Here is a 16439-nt window from a genome sequence, read left to right on the forward strand (position 1 = left end):
CTGGAATTATCAAACCTATGTAAATGGGTGGACTCTGTGGTCTTGTTAGACTCTTTGCATCTCTATGTGATATTCTGAAATGAGGGCAAAGGAGATTCAGGACACCTCTGTATGTTTGGGACTTGTTGGGGTAACAAATCCCTTTGTCCTACACCCTCATCCTTTTTTTTTTCCTTCCAGAAAAACCTAATTACTTTATCAAGGAACTTTCAGATGTGAAAATTGAAGAAAGTGGAAGTGCACTTTTTACATGTCAGAGTGAGAAAGCCGCATCCTTCGTCATATGGAGGAAAGGCATTGCTGAGCTCAGGCCTGGCAGGAAATACAAGAGGGCACAGAAAGGACGAGACCTGCAGCTGTGCATAAAAAATCTGGAGAAAAGTGACAGTGACGTGTACACCTGTGACATTGGTGATGCCCAGTGCAGAGCCAAGCTGGTTGTACAAGGTATGTGTGAGAGCCATATGACTGCGCATCCTGTTTCTCCACTACCAAGACATTATCCTGGTAGAATTTGTACATTTATGGCAGGTCTTTGGGGCTGCAGCTGTCTGGCCTGAATAGCGGTTCACAAGCCATGCACAGAGCAAGCTGCACAGAAAGGGAAAGAACAACCGACTAGAGCAGTGCCATTGAGAACTTTATGTATCATTTAAAAACCAAAAATGCTGATGTACAGTGAGGCTGGTGACCCAGAAATCAGTGTGAACTTTCTATCTCTGACCTTTCTGAGTTACAAATAGTCCTCCAGAGTTCTAGGCAAAAATTCCCTGATGCTGCATTCTGGGTAGTTGTCACGGTTTAAACAAAAATCTACCTGTGTCCGTGACAGGGGGGCCACAGGCAAGCAAGGTGCTAGAAGGAGCTGAACCTCTGTCCCAACTACTTCAGAAGCAGCCCAAACCCCCTCGTACATGGCTAAGATCTCCTTCTCAGTTGGAGTGTAGCACTCCTCAGACCCTTTATATGCTCGACTCCAAAGTCCCGGGGTTTCGCCTTGGGTTTCTCCTAAAGCTCTTTGCCACAAACTCCAAGTGGGACCTTTCTCTCCAGCAGCAGTGTAGAGGATGTTCTTTACGTCCTGTCCTGTCCGTACTGGCCCCAAGGCCACGGCACGGGCTATCTCTTGTTTTCTCTGCTCAAAAGCCTGCTGCTGCTCAGGACCCCATGAGAAATTATTCTTCTTCCGTGTTACCTGATAGTGGGGGCTCACTATGTGGCTGTAGTTTGGGACATGCATTCTCCAAAAGCCCACTACTCCCAGAAAAGATTGCATCTCTGTTTTGTTGGTGGGAGGAGACATAGCAGTGATTTTTTCAATCACATCTGCTGGGATGTGTCGATGCCCATCTTGCCATTTTACACCTAAGAACTGGATTTCCTGGGCAGACCCCTTCACCTTGCTGCGCTTAATGGCAAAACAGGCTTGCAAAAGAATTTGGATTATCTGTTTTCCTTTCTTGAAAATCTCTGCTGCTGTATGGCCCCACATGACAATATCATCAATATACTGCAAGTGTTCGGGAGCAGTAAAATTATTCATGCTTTATATGATGTTATGATGTGGAATACTGATAGCAAAATTACAAAATTATTAAACCATGACACCCTGGTATTTTTCTTTTTTTTTTTCTTAAATATATATATTTTTTTTCTTAAATATTTTCCTCTTTACTATTTAAATGTTATGGGCACATCTTATAGAAACACAAGGCTGTTTACAAAGAAGTGCATGCTGTGTTGCTGTATGATGAGCAAGATACATCTATTCTTCATCTAGCAGGAATAGGTGCTGAGCCTTAAGAACAGTTTCAGAAAGCTTTGGGAATTTGGGCATTTTCCTTGTTTCTGCAACACAAAATGAAAATTTACACTGTATACAAAGAAAAGGGGAGTCCGAACTTGTACGTTAAATTTGAAGGAGATCAATCTGGGGTAATATTTAAAAAAAAAAAAAAAAAAAAAAAAAAGGGAGCGTGGTCATCAAATACTATAAAATATATTAGCTGTTACTAGAATGCCACTTATCTTCCCCCCATACGAATCACTGTCATGTTGTATGTGAATTTGTGAGGTGGGTTTTGAAGCTGAAATTAAAAACTTCTTGTATGGCTGTCTTCATAGTGGCTATCCAGACTATCTGTAGAAATAACAGCTATTATGTATTCAGCTATTCACCAGTTTTAACTGATTATAAATTACGCTTCAGGGTGGAGAACATAGCATAGTGCCTGACACCTGTGTTGATCCTGAGGGCATTCTTGATTCTGTGCATTATGATGTCATGGATATTAAAGAGCAAGCTGAGGCAGCACATAGTTCCATTGTATCCCTGGAGGACCCGAAGGAAGATACTGGCTGGTTTGAAAAGCAGCTGGAGGAAACTAACTTTGAACTGATGGAGACCAAAGAAGAGCTGACAGAGAAAAACACCAAACTACTTAAAACTGAAGAAGAGCTGATGCAGAAGAACAAAGGTGAGTTATGCGATGTGAAAGGTAGAAGACAGAAATAGTTCATTAACCTAAAAGAGAAATAAACAGTTTGAGTAGGAATTAGAGGAGATGTTCTACCTTTGGAACCATAGCCTGTAGATAAGTGATAGTTTGTTCCTTGTGTATATTCAGGTTCAGCAATTCCACGGTTTTTGGTTATTTCTTTTCTTTTTTTCCCCCTCTCCTTTAAACTGCAACTAGCAGCTTTACGCTTTCGTAAGTATGGGGTTAAATGTCTATATCTTGATTTTTACTTTTATATTGTAATCTCTACTCTTCTTTATGTCTTGTTGATGCAATGTTTTCGTTCCAAGAAATATAGAAAACTTTTGAATCACTCTCAATAAGTGAAGACCACATGCAAATTAATTAATCTGTTCAAAAGCTACCTAAACATTAGAATATCTGGAAAAATTGATTACTTAATAAACTATCTATTGGCTACTTATGTAATACAAGCTTTTCTGTGTGTTACAGACTTTGAAATGCAGATGATTAAATTGGATGAGTCTGTTGAGCAACTTAAAGAAGCAACTGAGGTAACTTTATCAAGCAGATGTTGTGTAAAATTGTTTTAATACCAACTTGTGGTAGCTTAAAATGCTATCAATGCTCAGGATATCTCCACGTTCTATGCAGTCCATAAAACTTTATCCTAACTAATGTACTGCGAGCTACTGAATATGTGAAGACTAGCTTGATTAAGTATGTGTGCATACCACTTCTGGTGGTTTTTGTTCATTTTTTGATGTTTGGTAGCCTGAAGTAGCTCTGAAAACATTTATAGTTAATTCTGTCACTCAGATCTCTAACCTTGTAAGCTTAGCAACTTGACCCTTCTTAGTCTTTGACTGTCTGCATCACTGCAACGTAGTATTTCCATGGTATTAAAGCTGACTGTGATGAATAGTCATGTCCTCACCTATTACTTCTTCCAAGAACAAGGCTCCAACTCTATCTGTGAGATTGTGTGGCCTGAACACTTCTGAGGCTTTTCTTTTCATAAGCTACTAAAGATGAATAATCAGTCCTTGGCAGTGCCAGCATGGCTTAACAATCGTCATCTTGTAAGTAAGGAAGCTTCACTTGTGGTCAAGGACACAATCTAAAATATGCGTGACAGAGCTGACTAAGCTTTAAGGTTGGATTATATCTGTCACGATGAAAGTGATTATGGCAGCTTAGCAGAAGTGTGATGTGATGAACTTGTATGAGAGCTGACCATTTGCTCTTTGACCATGTTTGTAATTTTGTTGACTTCTTGGAAACAGGAAATTCTTTGATAAACTGGTAAACTCTTGATTGTGTGCAAGTCTTTTACTTTGTAACCTGCTAGGCTCTTGCTTTCCCTTGTATACTCTACCGAGTATTGCACTTGTCATTATCTGAAGGTGTACTTGTTCTGTCTGCTATTGAGATTTGTAACTGATGTCTATAGAGTCACCGGGTAAATATTTTAGCTGTATGGTTTTGTGTAAATATTTGCCTACAGAAGATTACTGAGACTTAAGTGCTCCTTTTGTTAAGCTTCAATGTAACTGATCTTATATCAATACAGGAAAAGACTACCTACCATTTAACTACCATTAAGTCAGAACCGGCAGAAGAGAACACTAATAAAGGAACTGAAAGCAGCCAATTTTCAGTGCTTTCAGTTAAAGCACTGAAACAAGATAAAACTGAGTTGGAAGTGGGAAGAAAGCACAGTACTGACGAGGATAAGCCTACTGTGGAAGAGCCACCTCCAAAGAAAGGTACAGTTTCTTCCATCCTTGAACAGGGTGTCTTCCAAAACAATAAATTGCTTCCTATTCTGGATAGGAAGCAAAAGGCTGTGAAGCACGTACCTTATGGTATAAGGAGAAAAGCCAATGTGTTAAACTGTAAATAGAAGTAACTGTTATGTAAATATCCCTTTTTCAGAAGGTCCTATGCTGTTCATTTTTGAATGCTTAAGAATAAAAGTTTTTTGCACTATTTTTTTCCTTTTTGCTGCTTTTTCCTCATCTGTTGATGCACTTGCAGATTTGGTAATAGTTTTAAAGCAGTTTCTTTAGGACTGTTTCAACTGCTGTTGCTGATCTTCTGAGTAGCATCAGCTGCTCAAGTGCTTTTTTTTTGTTTGTTTGTTTCCTGAAGCAACTATCAAAATTGTTGACGACCTGCTAATTGCTCGCTCATGGGCAGTATTTGAGCAAAATGGTTTGGATAAGCTCTGATGCATTTAACTTCACTTCTGGGCACAGCTGAGCATCAGTGTTCCTAGAATTACGGAAGGCATATACAATGTAGAAGGGAAAATCTAAAACTTAGCTGTAGTCCCTTCCTTTCTTGTATTCCTCTTGCAAAATATGTGCAAGGGAGAAAGTCAAGGCCTTCTTTGGATGAGATGCTGTTCTTGGATGATTTGTCCCTGCTGCCTTTATTTGGCATAAATATTGAATCCTAATGTGACCACTGAATGGCATCACATATAAGCATCTTACCAGAGACTGAGGGAGGGATGTGGACTCCTCCATACTCCAAATAGTAGTGGGTTTGTTATAATCATATGACCAAAGCTCTCATTTAAAAATTAATGACAGCAATGCTCCACATAGGAATTAAAATGGGTAGCTGATAGTCACAATGTCAGCATGAAGTTTTCTGTTAAGAAGTACTGAGTATTCAATCATTTTAAAATTTTCTTCTATTTGTGAGTATTAATAGCGTCCAATTTCAAAAACCGCTTAATATATATTCTTTAGCTATGTTAAATATACACAGTAGAACAATGAGCACAGGTATGTTGTGCTGGTTCTTTTGTAGAATTAGTTATATAAGTAGCACGAGCAAAAGTGTTTTAGGAGATGCTAGGTTATCTCAGCTTCAAGTTCAGGGTATTTACACCATTCTCTGAGCTTTTAGGTCTTGTTTCCTATGCTCTGTAATAATGCTTTTTCCCTACTTCCTCTGTAAGGAGCTTCTAGACTGAACATTACACATCTTCTCCCTAGTCTTATTTATCTTGCTTTAGTGCTTGCTTGTTGTTTTCAGCATAAAGTGTTTAGATTACTTATAAATCATATTCCCCTCACTAGTGTTGCTGGGTGAGCAGTCAAAACCCAAAACCTGGTTTGGGGTGGAATATGCCACTGCTGTTTCTTCAGTATGACTTTTAAATCAGTTGAGGGCTGTATATAAAACTCCTTAGATGAGTTAAGAGGCTGTTTCCATGCAGTACATGTGAATCTGTATGTAATGCAGGCTGCACGTGGGCACTATAAAATTCTGCATTGTAGTAATAAAAGGACTGTACAAGAATCACCATGGAATATATTGTTGTGGTGACCCAATCCCTAGTAAGTCTTGACTTATATTTATTTTTTTAATACTTAAAGTATGCATATTATGGAATGGACATAACTGGATTCTAAAGCAATGATGAAATACAGCAGAAGTCGCTTTTGATAGAAAGAAAATACTTGGTGTTGTGAACTGCTATGTAATAATGATTTTAATCAATCTGAGCTACATTCCTTTTCCTCTTTTTTTTTTGGTTTGTTTGTTTGTTTGTTTTACAGTAGTTGTAAATGAGAGAAAGAAAAAGAACACTGTAGAGCAAAGGACAATTGAACACATGAAACAAAAGTGCTCCGCGTACCGAAAGGAAGTACTAGCACTGAGGGAAAAAACTGAAATCTTGGAACATCATTTAACTGTGCTTGAAGAACAATGCAGAAGAGAAAAAAATAGAAAAGAAGATTTCAGTAAGCAGGTAACAAGCCTGCGTATTCAGCTTTCTTTTTCTGAAGAAACAGCCGATGTCCTCCGTGAACAAATTCTGCAGGGTCAAGCTGACTATCGGGGAATTGCTTCTGAACTGGATGAACAGAAATCTATAAATATGACACTTGAAAACAAAAATGCCCAACTAACTAACAACATAGAAGCTGCCAAAGAATATATAATTGATAAAGTGTCACGAGTAAAAGAAATGTGGACCAAATTAGATGAATTATACAAATGTCACTTAGAGTTTCACGCCATCGGTACTGACTTTGTCAGTGTAAAGGATTCCTCAGACTGTGAAAAAGATGAGCCAGGGACATCTCAAATTAGTTCTGCATGCATTCAGTCACAGACTTCTTCCATCTCAGATCTTGTGCAGGACCTCTCCTTTAACTATAGTCTTGAAAGGATTTGGGAAGTATGCAGAAGTATTGTTGATGTTTCCTCACAAAAAAGTCAGCACATCAAAGCACTGCTTCAAGATAATGAAAACATAAAGGCGGGACTGAATAATGCTGAAAATCATAATCGTCAACTTGTAATGAAGCTATGTGAGATTACAACTCACACTAGTCAGGAAGATGATCTTGTGAATCAGTTACATGAGCAAATAGAAAAGAAAACTCAGGAGTTTGAAGAAAAGACTGCAGAAGATCAGAGAGTGATTGCACAATTTAAGGAGGAAGTTGCCAACTGTGAGGTAAAAATAAGAGAGCTTGAATATCTCCTGGAGGCTTCCAAGACAATGGAAGACAGTGTGTCAAAACTCAATGAATTACTTAAAGAAAAAGAATCTATTATTGTTAATCTGGAGAGAGTTACAGCAACTCTGCAGGAGAAGTCTACAAATGCAGACAAAAAGGTTGAAGAGTTAAGTAGCAATGAAGCAAATCTGATTCAAGAAGTTATGCAGCTGAAAAACAGCTTGGAGCAGATGAAACATTCTCTTCGGGAAAAGGAAAAGAGTGAGATGGAGAAAGTTCAACGTACAGAATCGTAAGTAACCACTGAGTTAACTTAGAGCCCTTTGAGAATGAACTAGAGTTAAAAATAGTTAATGGGAACATCCCTTCGACTTAATGCATCTGCATGCTTATCAATGGCCAAACTACTACTTTAGGATGCTTTGGTATGCTACTTGAGTTCCAAGAGAAAACAGGAGTGTGCAAGGAAATAAAGAATAATATGGGGATTTCTGGTGGTTTTGTTGTATATCCCTCAGAATAGCATCTGAATAATTTATTGCTTCATAATCTGATTATGAGAAGCAAGCTGAAATTCAAAAGTAATTGTTTAAATCTTGTCACTGGTCTGGATAGATTTAAGAGTCTATTTACAAATAGAAACCAACAGGCAGGGCATGGATGAAGCTGTAATTGCTGTTTCCATGAGATGTGTAACAGTAATGTTCTTTGTCTCTTTATTTTTAACATAAGGCTAGAAAATATTCTTTCTGAGAGTTCTGCCCTTGTACTGAATTTGAAAAAAGATTTGCAGAGGAAAGAAGAAGAGTATGCAGATCTAAAAGACAAACATTCTGATGCCGAGAAACAAATTCAGCAAGTACAAAGTGAGGTTTGTAGTCAACTGAGATATTTTTTTCTGTAAGATTATGCTTGGCTTTCTGCTGTTAAAACTTCTCAAACTTTAACTATGAAGCTGGAAATTTCACACTAGTGTGGCTAGCAGCAAATCTTAGGTAAAGTTGCCATTGAAGCTCTAGAGGGGACCACAAGTTAAAACATGGTTTCGCATAGATAATGAACAGAGGAAAGTAAAGATGGTTGGTAGTCTGGAATAGGGTTTGTGAAGAGAATAGCTAACCTGCCTCTGGAGGGGACTTGTTATTATCTCTACGTTACTGGTGACTTGCCATTGGTATCCGTGGTAACTCCAAAGCTTTAAACCTAAGTCTTGTGAAAAAACGCTGATAACTGGGAAGAAGAATGCTATTTACTTGAAGAGAAATAGACTAATTTCCAGAGGCTCTTTAATATAAGCATGTATATTTTTTTTCTTCAATTTCAGCTTCAGTGATGTTAATAGTTAAAATTTAATTATTAAACAAGTAGATATTTTAAAACCCATTTTGCAGGATCTTAGTCTGAAAGTTTATTGGGTGTGCTTGGGTGGAAAATTGAAGCTTAAAAATGAATTCATGTCTTCCTTGGTAACCTTGCACTTGCTGTCGTTTTCCTACTCAGCACTTGTTTGTGAATTCCTCTTTATTTAACAAAGAAGTATTTGGCCAGGTTGGATTACAGAAGTCTTTTAATGAACCGTGAGCTGTGCTTACATTACAGGTGTCCACGATGCGTTCTGTGGAGGAATCCCTCAGGAACAAGATGGATGAACTTGAAAGGATTAATAACTAGTTTAAGGATGAGCTGGATTATAAAGACTTCTATATCCAACAACTTAAACAGGTATTTTTCTTGCTCTTAATTTTTATTAAATGAATGATGCAGGTTTTCCAAGCAACAGGAAAAAGGTCAAAAAACAAAAAAAAAAATTGGAGCAAAATGAAAGTGGCCAACTGAAATTAGCGGTAGACCATGAAAGATATTCAAATAATTAGTCACTACAGAGCACTGGCAGATTGCTTTAAATACAATAATCTGCATAGTAAATACATATGTAATACATGCATATAACCTGATCTTGTTGAGTGACATCACGATATGTTAATTGAAATGTCTTACCATAAACTCTTTTTATCAGCTTGAGTCCTTATTTATGCTATATGAAAAACTTATTAATTCTAGGCTGTCTTAAAGATTCTGCTTGTTTCTACTGTGTGTGCTTTTCTTTCAACATGAAATATAGGAGCTGGAGGAAAAGGACCATAATATTCAAAAGTGGCGTGAGGAGAGAGATCAGTTAGTAGAAGCTTTGGAAGAACAGCTCAAAACTTTGGCTTCTAATGTCATACAAAAAGAGACAGAAATAGCAGAACTGAGACAATCTGCCTTAAAGGATTCAAGCAAGGTCAGCTCTCCTTTCCTCCTACCTGATTAGCTACCCATAAATTCTCTAAAACTCCTGTACCTGCTCTTTGTATTCTGGGTGTGCTTCTGTTCTTGAACACTGTCGTATTGACATCATGTGCAACTAACCAAAAAAAGCACCAGCTTTTATTTTTGTTCTTCAGAAACAGAATTTCTGTTAATTACTAAAATTTCAATTTTTTCAGTAGTTCAGATAAGCAGATGTCAGTTTGATGCTTATGATCCTACAATCATACTGGACATCTGTAGCTTTTTCCGATAATTCACAGCATTTCCGGATCCCAAGCTAGGCTCAATACTCAGACAGTAGTTCTGTCTCAGGTTTCTTACTTTCTTTGCTTTCTCTGAGGTAGTATCTACAATGGCATGAAAAGACAGAAGGGGACGTGGAGAGAGATTAAGAGAAGCATCAAAAAGCAGAGGGGGGATGATCTCTGGAAGTTGCATTTCTTATTTCAACATCCAGCTTTTAATCAGGATAGCCAATCTAAGCCATAGCATAGAATTTCAGAAGCTAAACAGAAGACTAAATGAGTTGTGCTCTTTTGAGAATGTTTGGATTCACTTTCTCTGAGAAGAAAGATGTTCTCATAGCAAAACTTCCCCTACAACTGCCAACTTTCTCACAGTACCGAGGATTTGGGAACAAATAAAAGCTCGGGTTATTATATCTTAAGAGAGATGAAGGCTGAAGCACATAAGTAAAATAGAAGAATCAAAATATATTGTATTACAACTTCCCAGGCAATTCTGTGACTACTGCACTTGTAACAGTGACCGTACAAATCCGTGAAATGTTACTGTTCTGGAATAGTTAAGTGTTCTAGCCTGCAATTCTAAAACTGATGCTACTAAGTAATTGCAATACTGCTTGTGTGTGTTAATTCCTTTTGCCAATCCCACAACTCAGCAGTTTTTACTGTTTATTAGGATAATGCAACTGTGATAGAAGAGTTAAGAAAAGAACTGGCTGACAAAGATGACTTTATAAAGGAATTAAAACAATGCATTAACCACAGTAGCCCTCAGTGTTTGCCAGAAATACCTTTACTTGAAGAAAGACAAAGTAGAAGGAATGACTCTGTAAATGAAAAGGTATGATTATATTTATAGAAAGTCAGTACTTAACATCTTGTTAACCCCTTTTTGTTCTTCTGTTTTCCTAGGAGATACTGGAGCTGGAATCATTGTTCTTGGCATATAGTCCTTTAACTACATATTCAGTGACGAGTACTTGTTGGTTCTTTTTGTCTTCCACTCAAACATGAGCTCTCATCTTCTCAAAAATATTTTATTTACTAGAACACCATCTCTCTGTGTACATTATGGAACTTTTCCATGCAGTTTTCCATGTATTCGTATGTGGATGCTGAAGATTAGGCAGAGGTTTAGCCTTTGGTGTTCTAACATAGCAGCTGTGAGCGTGCAGAGTATGGGGGGAATGGATGACAAAACGACCAGCGTTACAGATTTTGTCCCTAAATAATGTCTCGCTTTCTCTCTTTTGGAGGCAGAATCCTGCCTGAGACTGTTAGTGAGACCCAGTAGGGTGTATCTGAAGATCACACAATGAATAGATGTTACTACCTTCCCACACTTGTGCTGTGTTTCAGCTTACGTGTTCATGTGGCATCTGAGCTTGAGGTTTTACACTGTAACTTTAGAAAACTCGAGATATTTTGGAGGTCTAATGCATAGCCTAATCTTTACTCCTTTTAAATATTTACAGCCTAGGAAACAGCAAAGCAAAACTAAAAATGGAGAAAGTATTCCATTAAGATGCAAAGCTGAAGACAATTATTTGTCACGTCGATGTACTAGGAGCCTCACTTCATTAAATGAATCTGAGGTTAGTATGAAACTTCAGATCTGAAAATGTTGTGATTGTATTGCTTTTGATAAGGAATGAGTAGGAAAAGATCTCATGTTCTCTAAACAATTCCCAAGTTTTAATTTATTTGTCCCTTTCAAGGTGATCAGATCACCTGTTTTTATAGCCTTTGATAGGAATAAAAGCTGTTGAAACAATTGTGTGATGAATTTTTGTCAGGTGCTGTTGAAAACTCTCCTCATGTTAATGCTTATGAAGTGGCTCATGATTAGATAAGTTACTTGGAAAAAATTCATGGAGCCACTGAAACGGGCACAGCAAATTGAACTTATTTTCTTCCTCTGCAGGATTTCTGGATATTGTTTTGTTAGCAGATGATGTTAATCATTCCTATATAAGTTTTTAATTGCTAACTTTCATAAAATAGCAGTTACATATATTTTAAAAACAAAGTATTTATTAACCAACTTAATTCTTGGAAATACAGTGGGTGGTGATACTCCATTCAGATTCTTAGCAGAGCCTGATAAAGTGGCTCTGACTACTTTTTGTCTTTCTACAATCTTTGGTAACTTTTTGAGAGGAAGAAGACTCCCCTCAGGGGGTCGGAACAGTGTAAGTAGTAAAAGCTGCTAGTCTGTGTTTGGGACACTGGAGTTTGCTAGTTACTAGCAGCAGTAGAAGCAGCCATCTACCATTTTCCATGTCTACCATGTCCTCAGCAGCCTGTCTTCCATGTGTTCAACCAGCATCTGAACTCATTTTTGATATGCTAGCTGAATTCCTGCCATAGAGAAGGAGGAGTCCAGGTGATCTCAGTTCTGACTTTGTTGTTCCTGTTGAGAAAAACAGGATTGGGTGGATTGTGGACAGTAAGTGCTGCTGGGGAAATGCATACTGACATTTCCCTGTCACTTAGCTGTGCATTTGCTGCCATTTGACCATGAGCAGGTACATGATAGCCTTCAGCTTAAGTACGGTGTCATTGCTTGAATGTCTGTATTCTCTCCAGGGAAAAGATAGCAATGGAGTTCTTTAATGACTTGTACTGGGCTTGCACCTTGCCAGCTGGACCTTACTTATGTAAATAACATCTCTAGTGTAGAAGAGGAAGGGCAAATTCCCTAAGAATAAGCTGGAAGTTAATCGAACACTTGAATCAAATGCTCCTGTTCCTGCCCAGTTCTGACGCAGCAGAGTTGAGATGAAGAAAATCGTGTCAGTTCTACCACCATTCTCTATTAAAAAAAAGTGTAGTTGTCTGTGCCCTTGAGAAAAAATGACTTGTAAAGTATCAGGCTCAGTTTAACATGGAGAACTCTCTTTGTGATCATAGATTGGAAATAATTTTAAATGTAACAAGTTCTAGGAAAGAAGGGTAAAACTCTGCTGTAACTGAAATAGACTCCTTCTGTTACAGGTGTTCTTACAGCAGGAAAATCGAATGCTTACATATCCTTTTCCAGATGCTTTATAGCTTTTAAATCTCATGGCTACCTTAACACTTGCACTTAAAATTCTTCTGTGCTATCAGGAGCATTTGGAAACTGTCCTCGACTCTTCTGGAGTGTCCGCAGAAAATGGCAAAACTAGTCGGTTCCCAAAACCGGAGCTGGAAATCCCACTGACACCTCTGCAACCTGATAAGACGGAGATAAAGCAGCACGGCAGCATGATACCTTTAGGAGTGAAAATGCCTAAGGCAAAAAAGAAAAGAAGTGATGACATGGATGAGGTATGACCTAGACCCAACAGAAAACAAAATATCTGATGCCTTTTTACCATTCTCATTTAAGCATTAAAAAAATGCTATTTCTACCTCAGTAAAGTAGTTGAAGAATTTAATCAATGAACTGCTTTAATGAACAAAACTAATAGCCAAGCTCAGTGATAATGGTTTAAGAGAAGGGAATTTCTCTTAACTCCATTGTGTATTTTCTTTGAAACCTGTAGACATAAATCAGCTTTTTAGACATCATGAGATGTCTAATACTGATATCTTAATGTCCTGTTTTTATAATTGAATGCTTATTTATTATTTGATTTACAGTGGAATAGTTACCACTAGCATATACTTCCCTACTATTAGCAAAAGTGTTTAAAGTGTTCACTTTTGTGACATCAATTGTTCTTTCCAAAAGAATCATGGCTGAAACTTGTCTTATTTTCCCAGGATTTTGTGAAAAGTGAGAACACGAAAAATACAAATTCTGTCATGGCTTTTAATTCACCCTCTGCAAGTGACGAGAAAATGGTTGGTTTTTGTTCTAGTTTTGAAGCTAGCTTGGGACTTCCTGTAATTGTGTGGTCACACCAAAGAAGCAGTGTCTTATCCTTATGTGTATACCTGAATGGGAATCTTACATGCTTATGAGCTCTTCCTATTAAATTCCATAAGCTAACCAAAGGGCAAGTCAGTCTGTCCCCAGAGCGTGTAATGGCTGTACTGTGTAATGATTTGGAGGGAAGGATATTGCACACTGAATAGTTGGGAAGAGAAGCTTTAGTGTATTATCGTGTGCTTTTGTAAGTGAAGCCCTTGTATTAAACTAAGGTTCATATCATTAATATGCATGGCAGTTATTAAAAACAGATGTTCACATGTGATAGCAGTATCCTTGGCATGGTCAGAGTATGAGTAGTAGATTTTTCCCATCTGTTGTCTTCTGTTTTGTATGTTTGTTTATTTTATGTAATTAGAACAGCTTATGTAAGAAACAACTCCACCGCTTGGGAGCTACTTTTAAAGAAACTATTGCCTTATTAAGAAACTTTAAGAAACGTATGCCTTGAAATAGCTGAGATTTTGACAACTCCCTAAAGGGTATAAAATTGTCTACATTACTTGCCGTTGTGGTATCATCAGCATAATGAACAGAGGTGTCAGTAGTAAAGCTCAAAATGTCAACTTAAAATAACGTTGAACTAAAATGAAGTTTAAACAATGCTCTTGTTTCACATGTTCACATCTCTGTTGAACAGAAATCCGGAAAAGACTACTTCCTGAGAAAGCGAGTACATGCTTCAAGACTGACTAAAAAGAAGGATGAAACACTGCAAAAAGTTGGAGATTTTATTCAAAGCTCTCCTTCTATTATACACTCTAAAGGTTGGTGTAGAATAAGTTTTATTCCATGTTTTCTAGACATTGTAGAATGGCTTGTTTCTGCTGTAGGCTATTAATGTATGTGTTCTTAGAGAACTTGTCTGCCATGCTAAGTTGTCTTGTCCTTTGATTTATGAAGTAAATGCATTTATTCGTCTCTTCAGAGATTCATTATTACATTTGTGAAAACCTACAAGTATACAGAGAAAGTTGGTTCTGTCTTGTGCTTCTGTCAGCACGAAAGTTAGGCCTGTTGTTTAACTCCTGCTGAAGTTTCTGACTTCCAGCGACTTCTGAGCCATGATTGTCTTTCATACTCCATTTTAATGCGTGCTTTAAGCTGCCGTACCTGAAGCTATAAACTGTTTCAGCTATAGAAGCAATAAAGAACCTCGATGAACAAATACAATTTCTGAGTATTTTCACTTAAATTTTACGTGTCATTTATTAACCAAGTTTGTTACGAAGCTTTTTATGCATTCAGTGATTTAAAGACTCACAAAACCAGTAAGTTGATTGGTTTACGTATCAAAACAAATTTCTTCTAGCCAAGAAGCTGATGTCAGCAGTAAGTTCTCCTAAATCAAACGAACCTGAAAGTCTCGAAGAAGGAGAGACCAAGCCAAAACGATGCAAAAGGAAGCTGTATTCCACTGTCGTTTCTGGCCCTCTAGATATACCTGCTTCTTCGGTAAGCGATTATACTGTAGTCTTGGCTTAAAATAAACTACTAAGGAGTCCAAACAGACTGGAGGTTTCATCTATTTGCAGGAGGAGGTTGAAAGTACTGAGGTATTTCTTTATTCTACCAAGTCATTCTTGTTGGTCTTCCTGCTGTTCTGTTTTAGTTTGTCCTCAAAGATCTCTGTGTTTGGCTGGCTTACAGTTTACTAAGTAGGTGATGTAGCAATCACGGAGATGTCTTCTAATTTGGAATCATAGATAATTTCAGTGTGTTGGAGTGGGATTATTCTACTACACACTTTTCTAGAGCACAACTTAGACAGCTTTTTAGGTATGCTTAAACTATGATCTCCTGTCTCAGCCAACTTGCAAAGGATCTGATGTGCCAGTTTCATGACTCTGTCGGCAGCTATTGTGCTAAGAACATTCTTGCTCTGTTGGAACTGCATCTTTTAATTATATTAGAGTCCTTTTTCTGTTCAGCATAGTGATCATTTGCCCATACTGTAATATCCCTCTGAATTTTTTGATGATTTGACGAATGATAGGGGCAGAAACCAAAATGTTATTTTTTTTTGTTAGAGGATGAAGAAGATGAGACAGTTTCTTCTCTCACTGTAGTTCTGAGAACATGGAACTGAACCGAGAACTGAAATTCTGGGCAAGTCATAGCTACAGGGATTGAGGCTAAAAATGTTTTCTGAACGCTTCATGTTTCACAAAACAAGTATTATAATACTCTTTTGAAAACAAGTATTTCAAAATGAAAGCTGCCTTCAGGCTTTCCTCAGACGTGTGTGCTTTTTTAAGATAAACAGGATTTTGTACATTCTCCATATTTGTTCCTTGTGATTAAGCTGCATTAAAATGATCTCGGTATCCCATAGTTTTCTGAATAAAATATAATAAGCAAATGCCATTCTGAAATCCATTTAGGGGAAGAAATATGTTTGCGTGGGTCAAGAAGAGCTTGTCAGTCTTGTGTGAAAAGATGAGTAACTTTTGAAGTGTTTTCTTCAGGAATCTGAGGAACAAAAGAAGGAAAGTGATCATCTGATCATCAAGCGACGGCTGAGATCCAGAACAGCTAAAAAACCTTGAAGAAGCGTGTTTGTTCCCCTTTCTCAGGACATACTTTTATTGTATTATTAAAACTGGTTGTTAATAAACATAACAGTTACTCCGTTGTGTTCTTAAATTTGTATATAGGTGTTTGTTGCAGAACGGTGGGAGAAAAGCAGACGACCACACCTGTCATTGACATATGATCAGCGAATCTCATTTATTCCTTGGCTGCGTGTACCTTTATAATAGGGATAATTAGCTCATACATATTGCAAAAGTGGAGCTCATCATTGGTTCCCAATTACATACCATCCCCGAGTATCTTAACAGCTTGTTGTTATCAACTGAAAGCTACTCCCTTGCTGAGTTCCCAGAACCATGGCTAGTTTCTCACCATCCCAGGGCATCTTGTTATTCTCACTGCCCTTGCAAGTGGCATGACTGTTAGATTAACTGCACTGTGTTTACGACCCTTCTCA

At 37.7% G+C, this 16439-nt stretch overlaps 2 protein-coding genes across 2 annotated transcripts; both read left to right on the forward strand.

Annotated features, from left to right (window-relative positions):
• The first annotated feature begins 2199 nt into the window (after positions 1–2199).
• On the forward strand, positions 2200–9178 carry LOC146755897 (kinesin-like protein KIF20B). The gene is made up of 7 exons (XM_085525123.1): positions 2200–2477; positions 2973–3034; positions 4054–4249; positions 6059–7262; positions 7703–7841; positions 8570–8692; positions 9093–9178. The coding sequence occupies exons 1-6, from the start codon at positions 2285–2287 to the stop codon at positions 8639–8641; spliced, it is 1866 nt and encodes a 621-aa protein (XP_085381249.1). The 5' UTR covers positions 2200–2284; the 3' UTR covers positions 8642–8692; positions 9093–9178.
• Positions 9095–16078, forward strand: LOC146755898 (kinesin-like protein KIF20B). Its single transcript, XM_085525124.1, has 7 exons — positions 9095–9254; positions 10205–10369; positions 12640–12840; positions 13279–13359; positions 14088–14214; positions 14760–14902; positions 15916–16078. The coding sequence occupies exons 3-7, from the start codon at positions 12778–12780 to the stop codon at positions 15994–15996; spliced, it is 495 nt and encodes a 164-aa protein (XP_085381250.1). The 5' UTR covers positions 9095–9254; positions 10205–10369; positions 12640–12777; the 3' UTR covers positions 15997–16078.
• Positions 16079–16439: the final 361 nt, after the last annotated feature.

This window comes from Coturnix japonica, chromosome 29 (assembly GCF_054131305.1).
Source record: "Coturnix japonica strain WE chromosome 29, WE-NBRP24, whole genome shotgun sequence".
Classification (NCBI taxonomy): domain Eukaryota; kingdom Metazoa; phylum Chordata; class Aves; order Galliformes; family Phasianidae; genus Coturnix; species Coturnix japonica.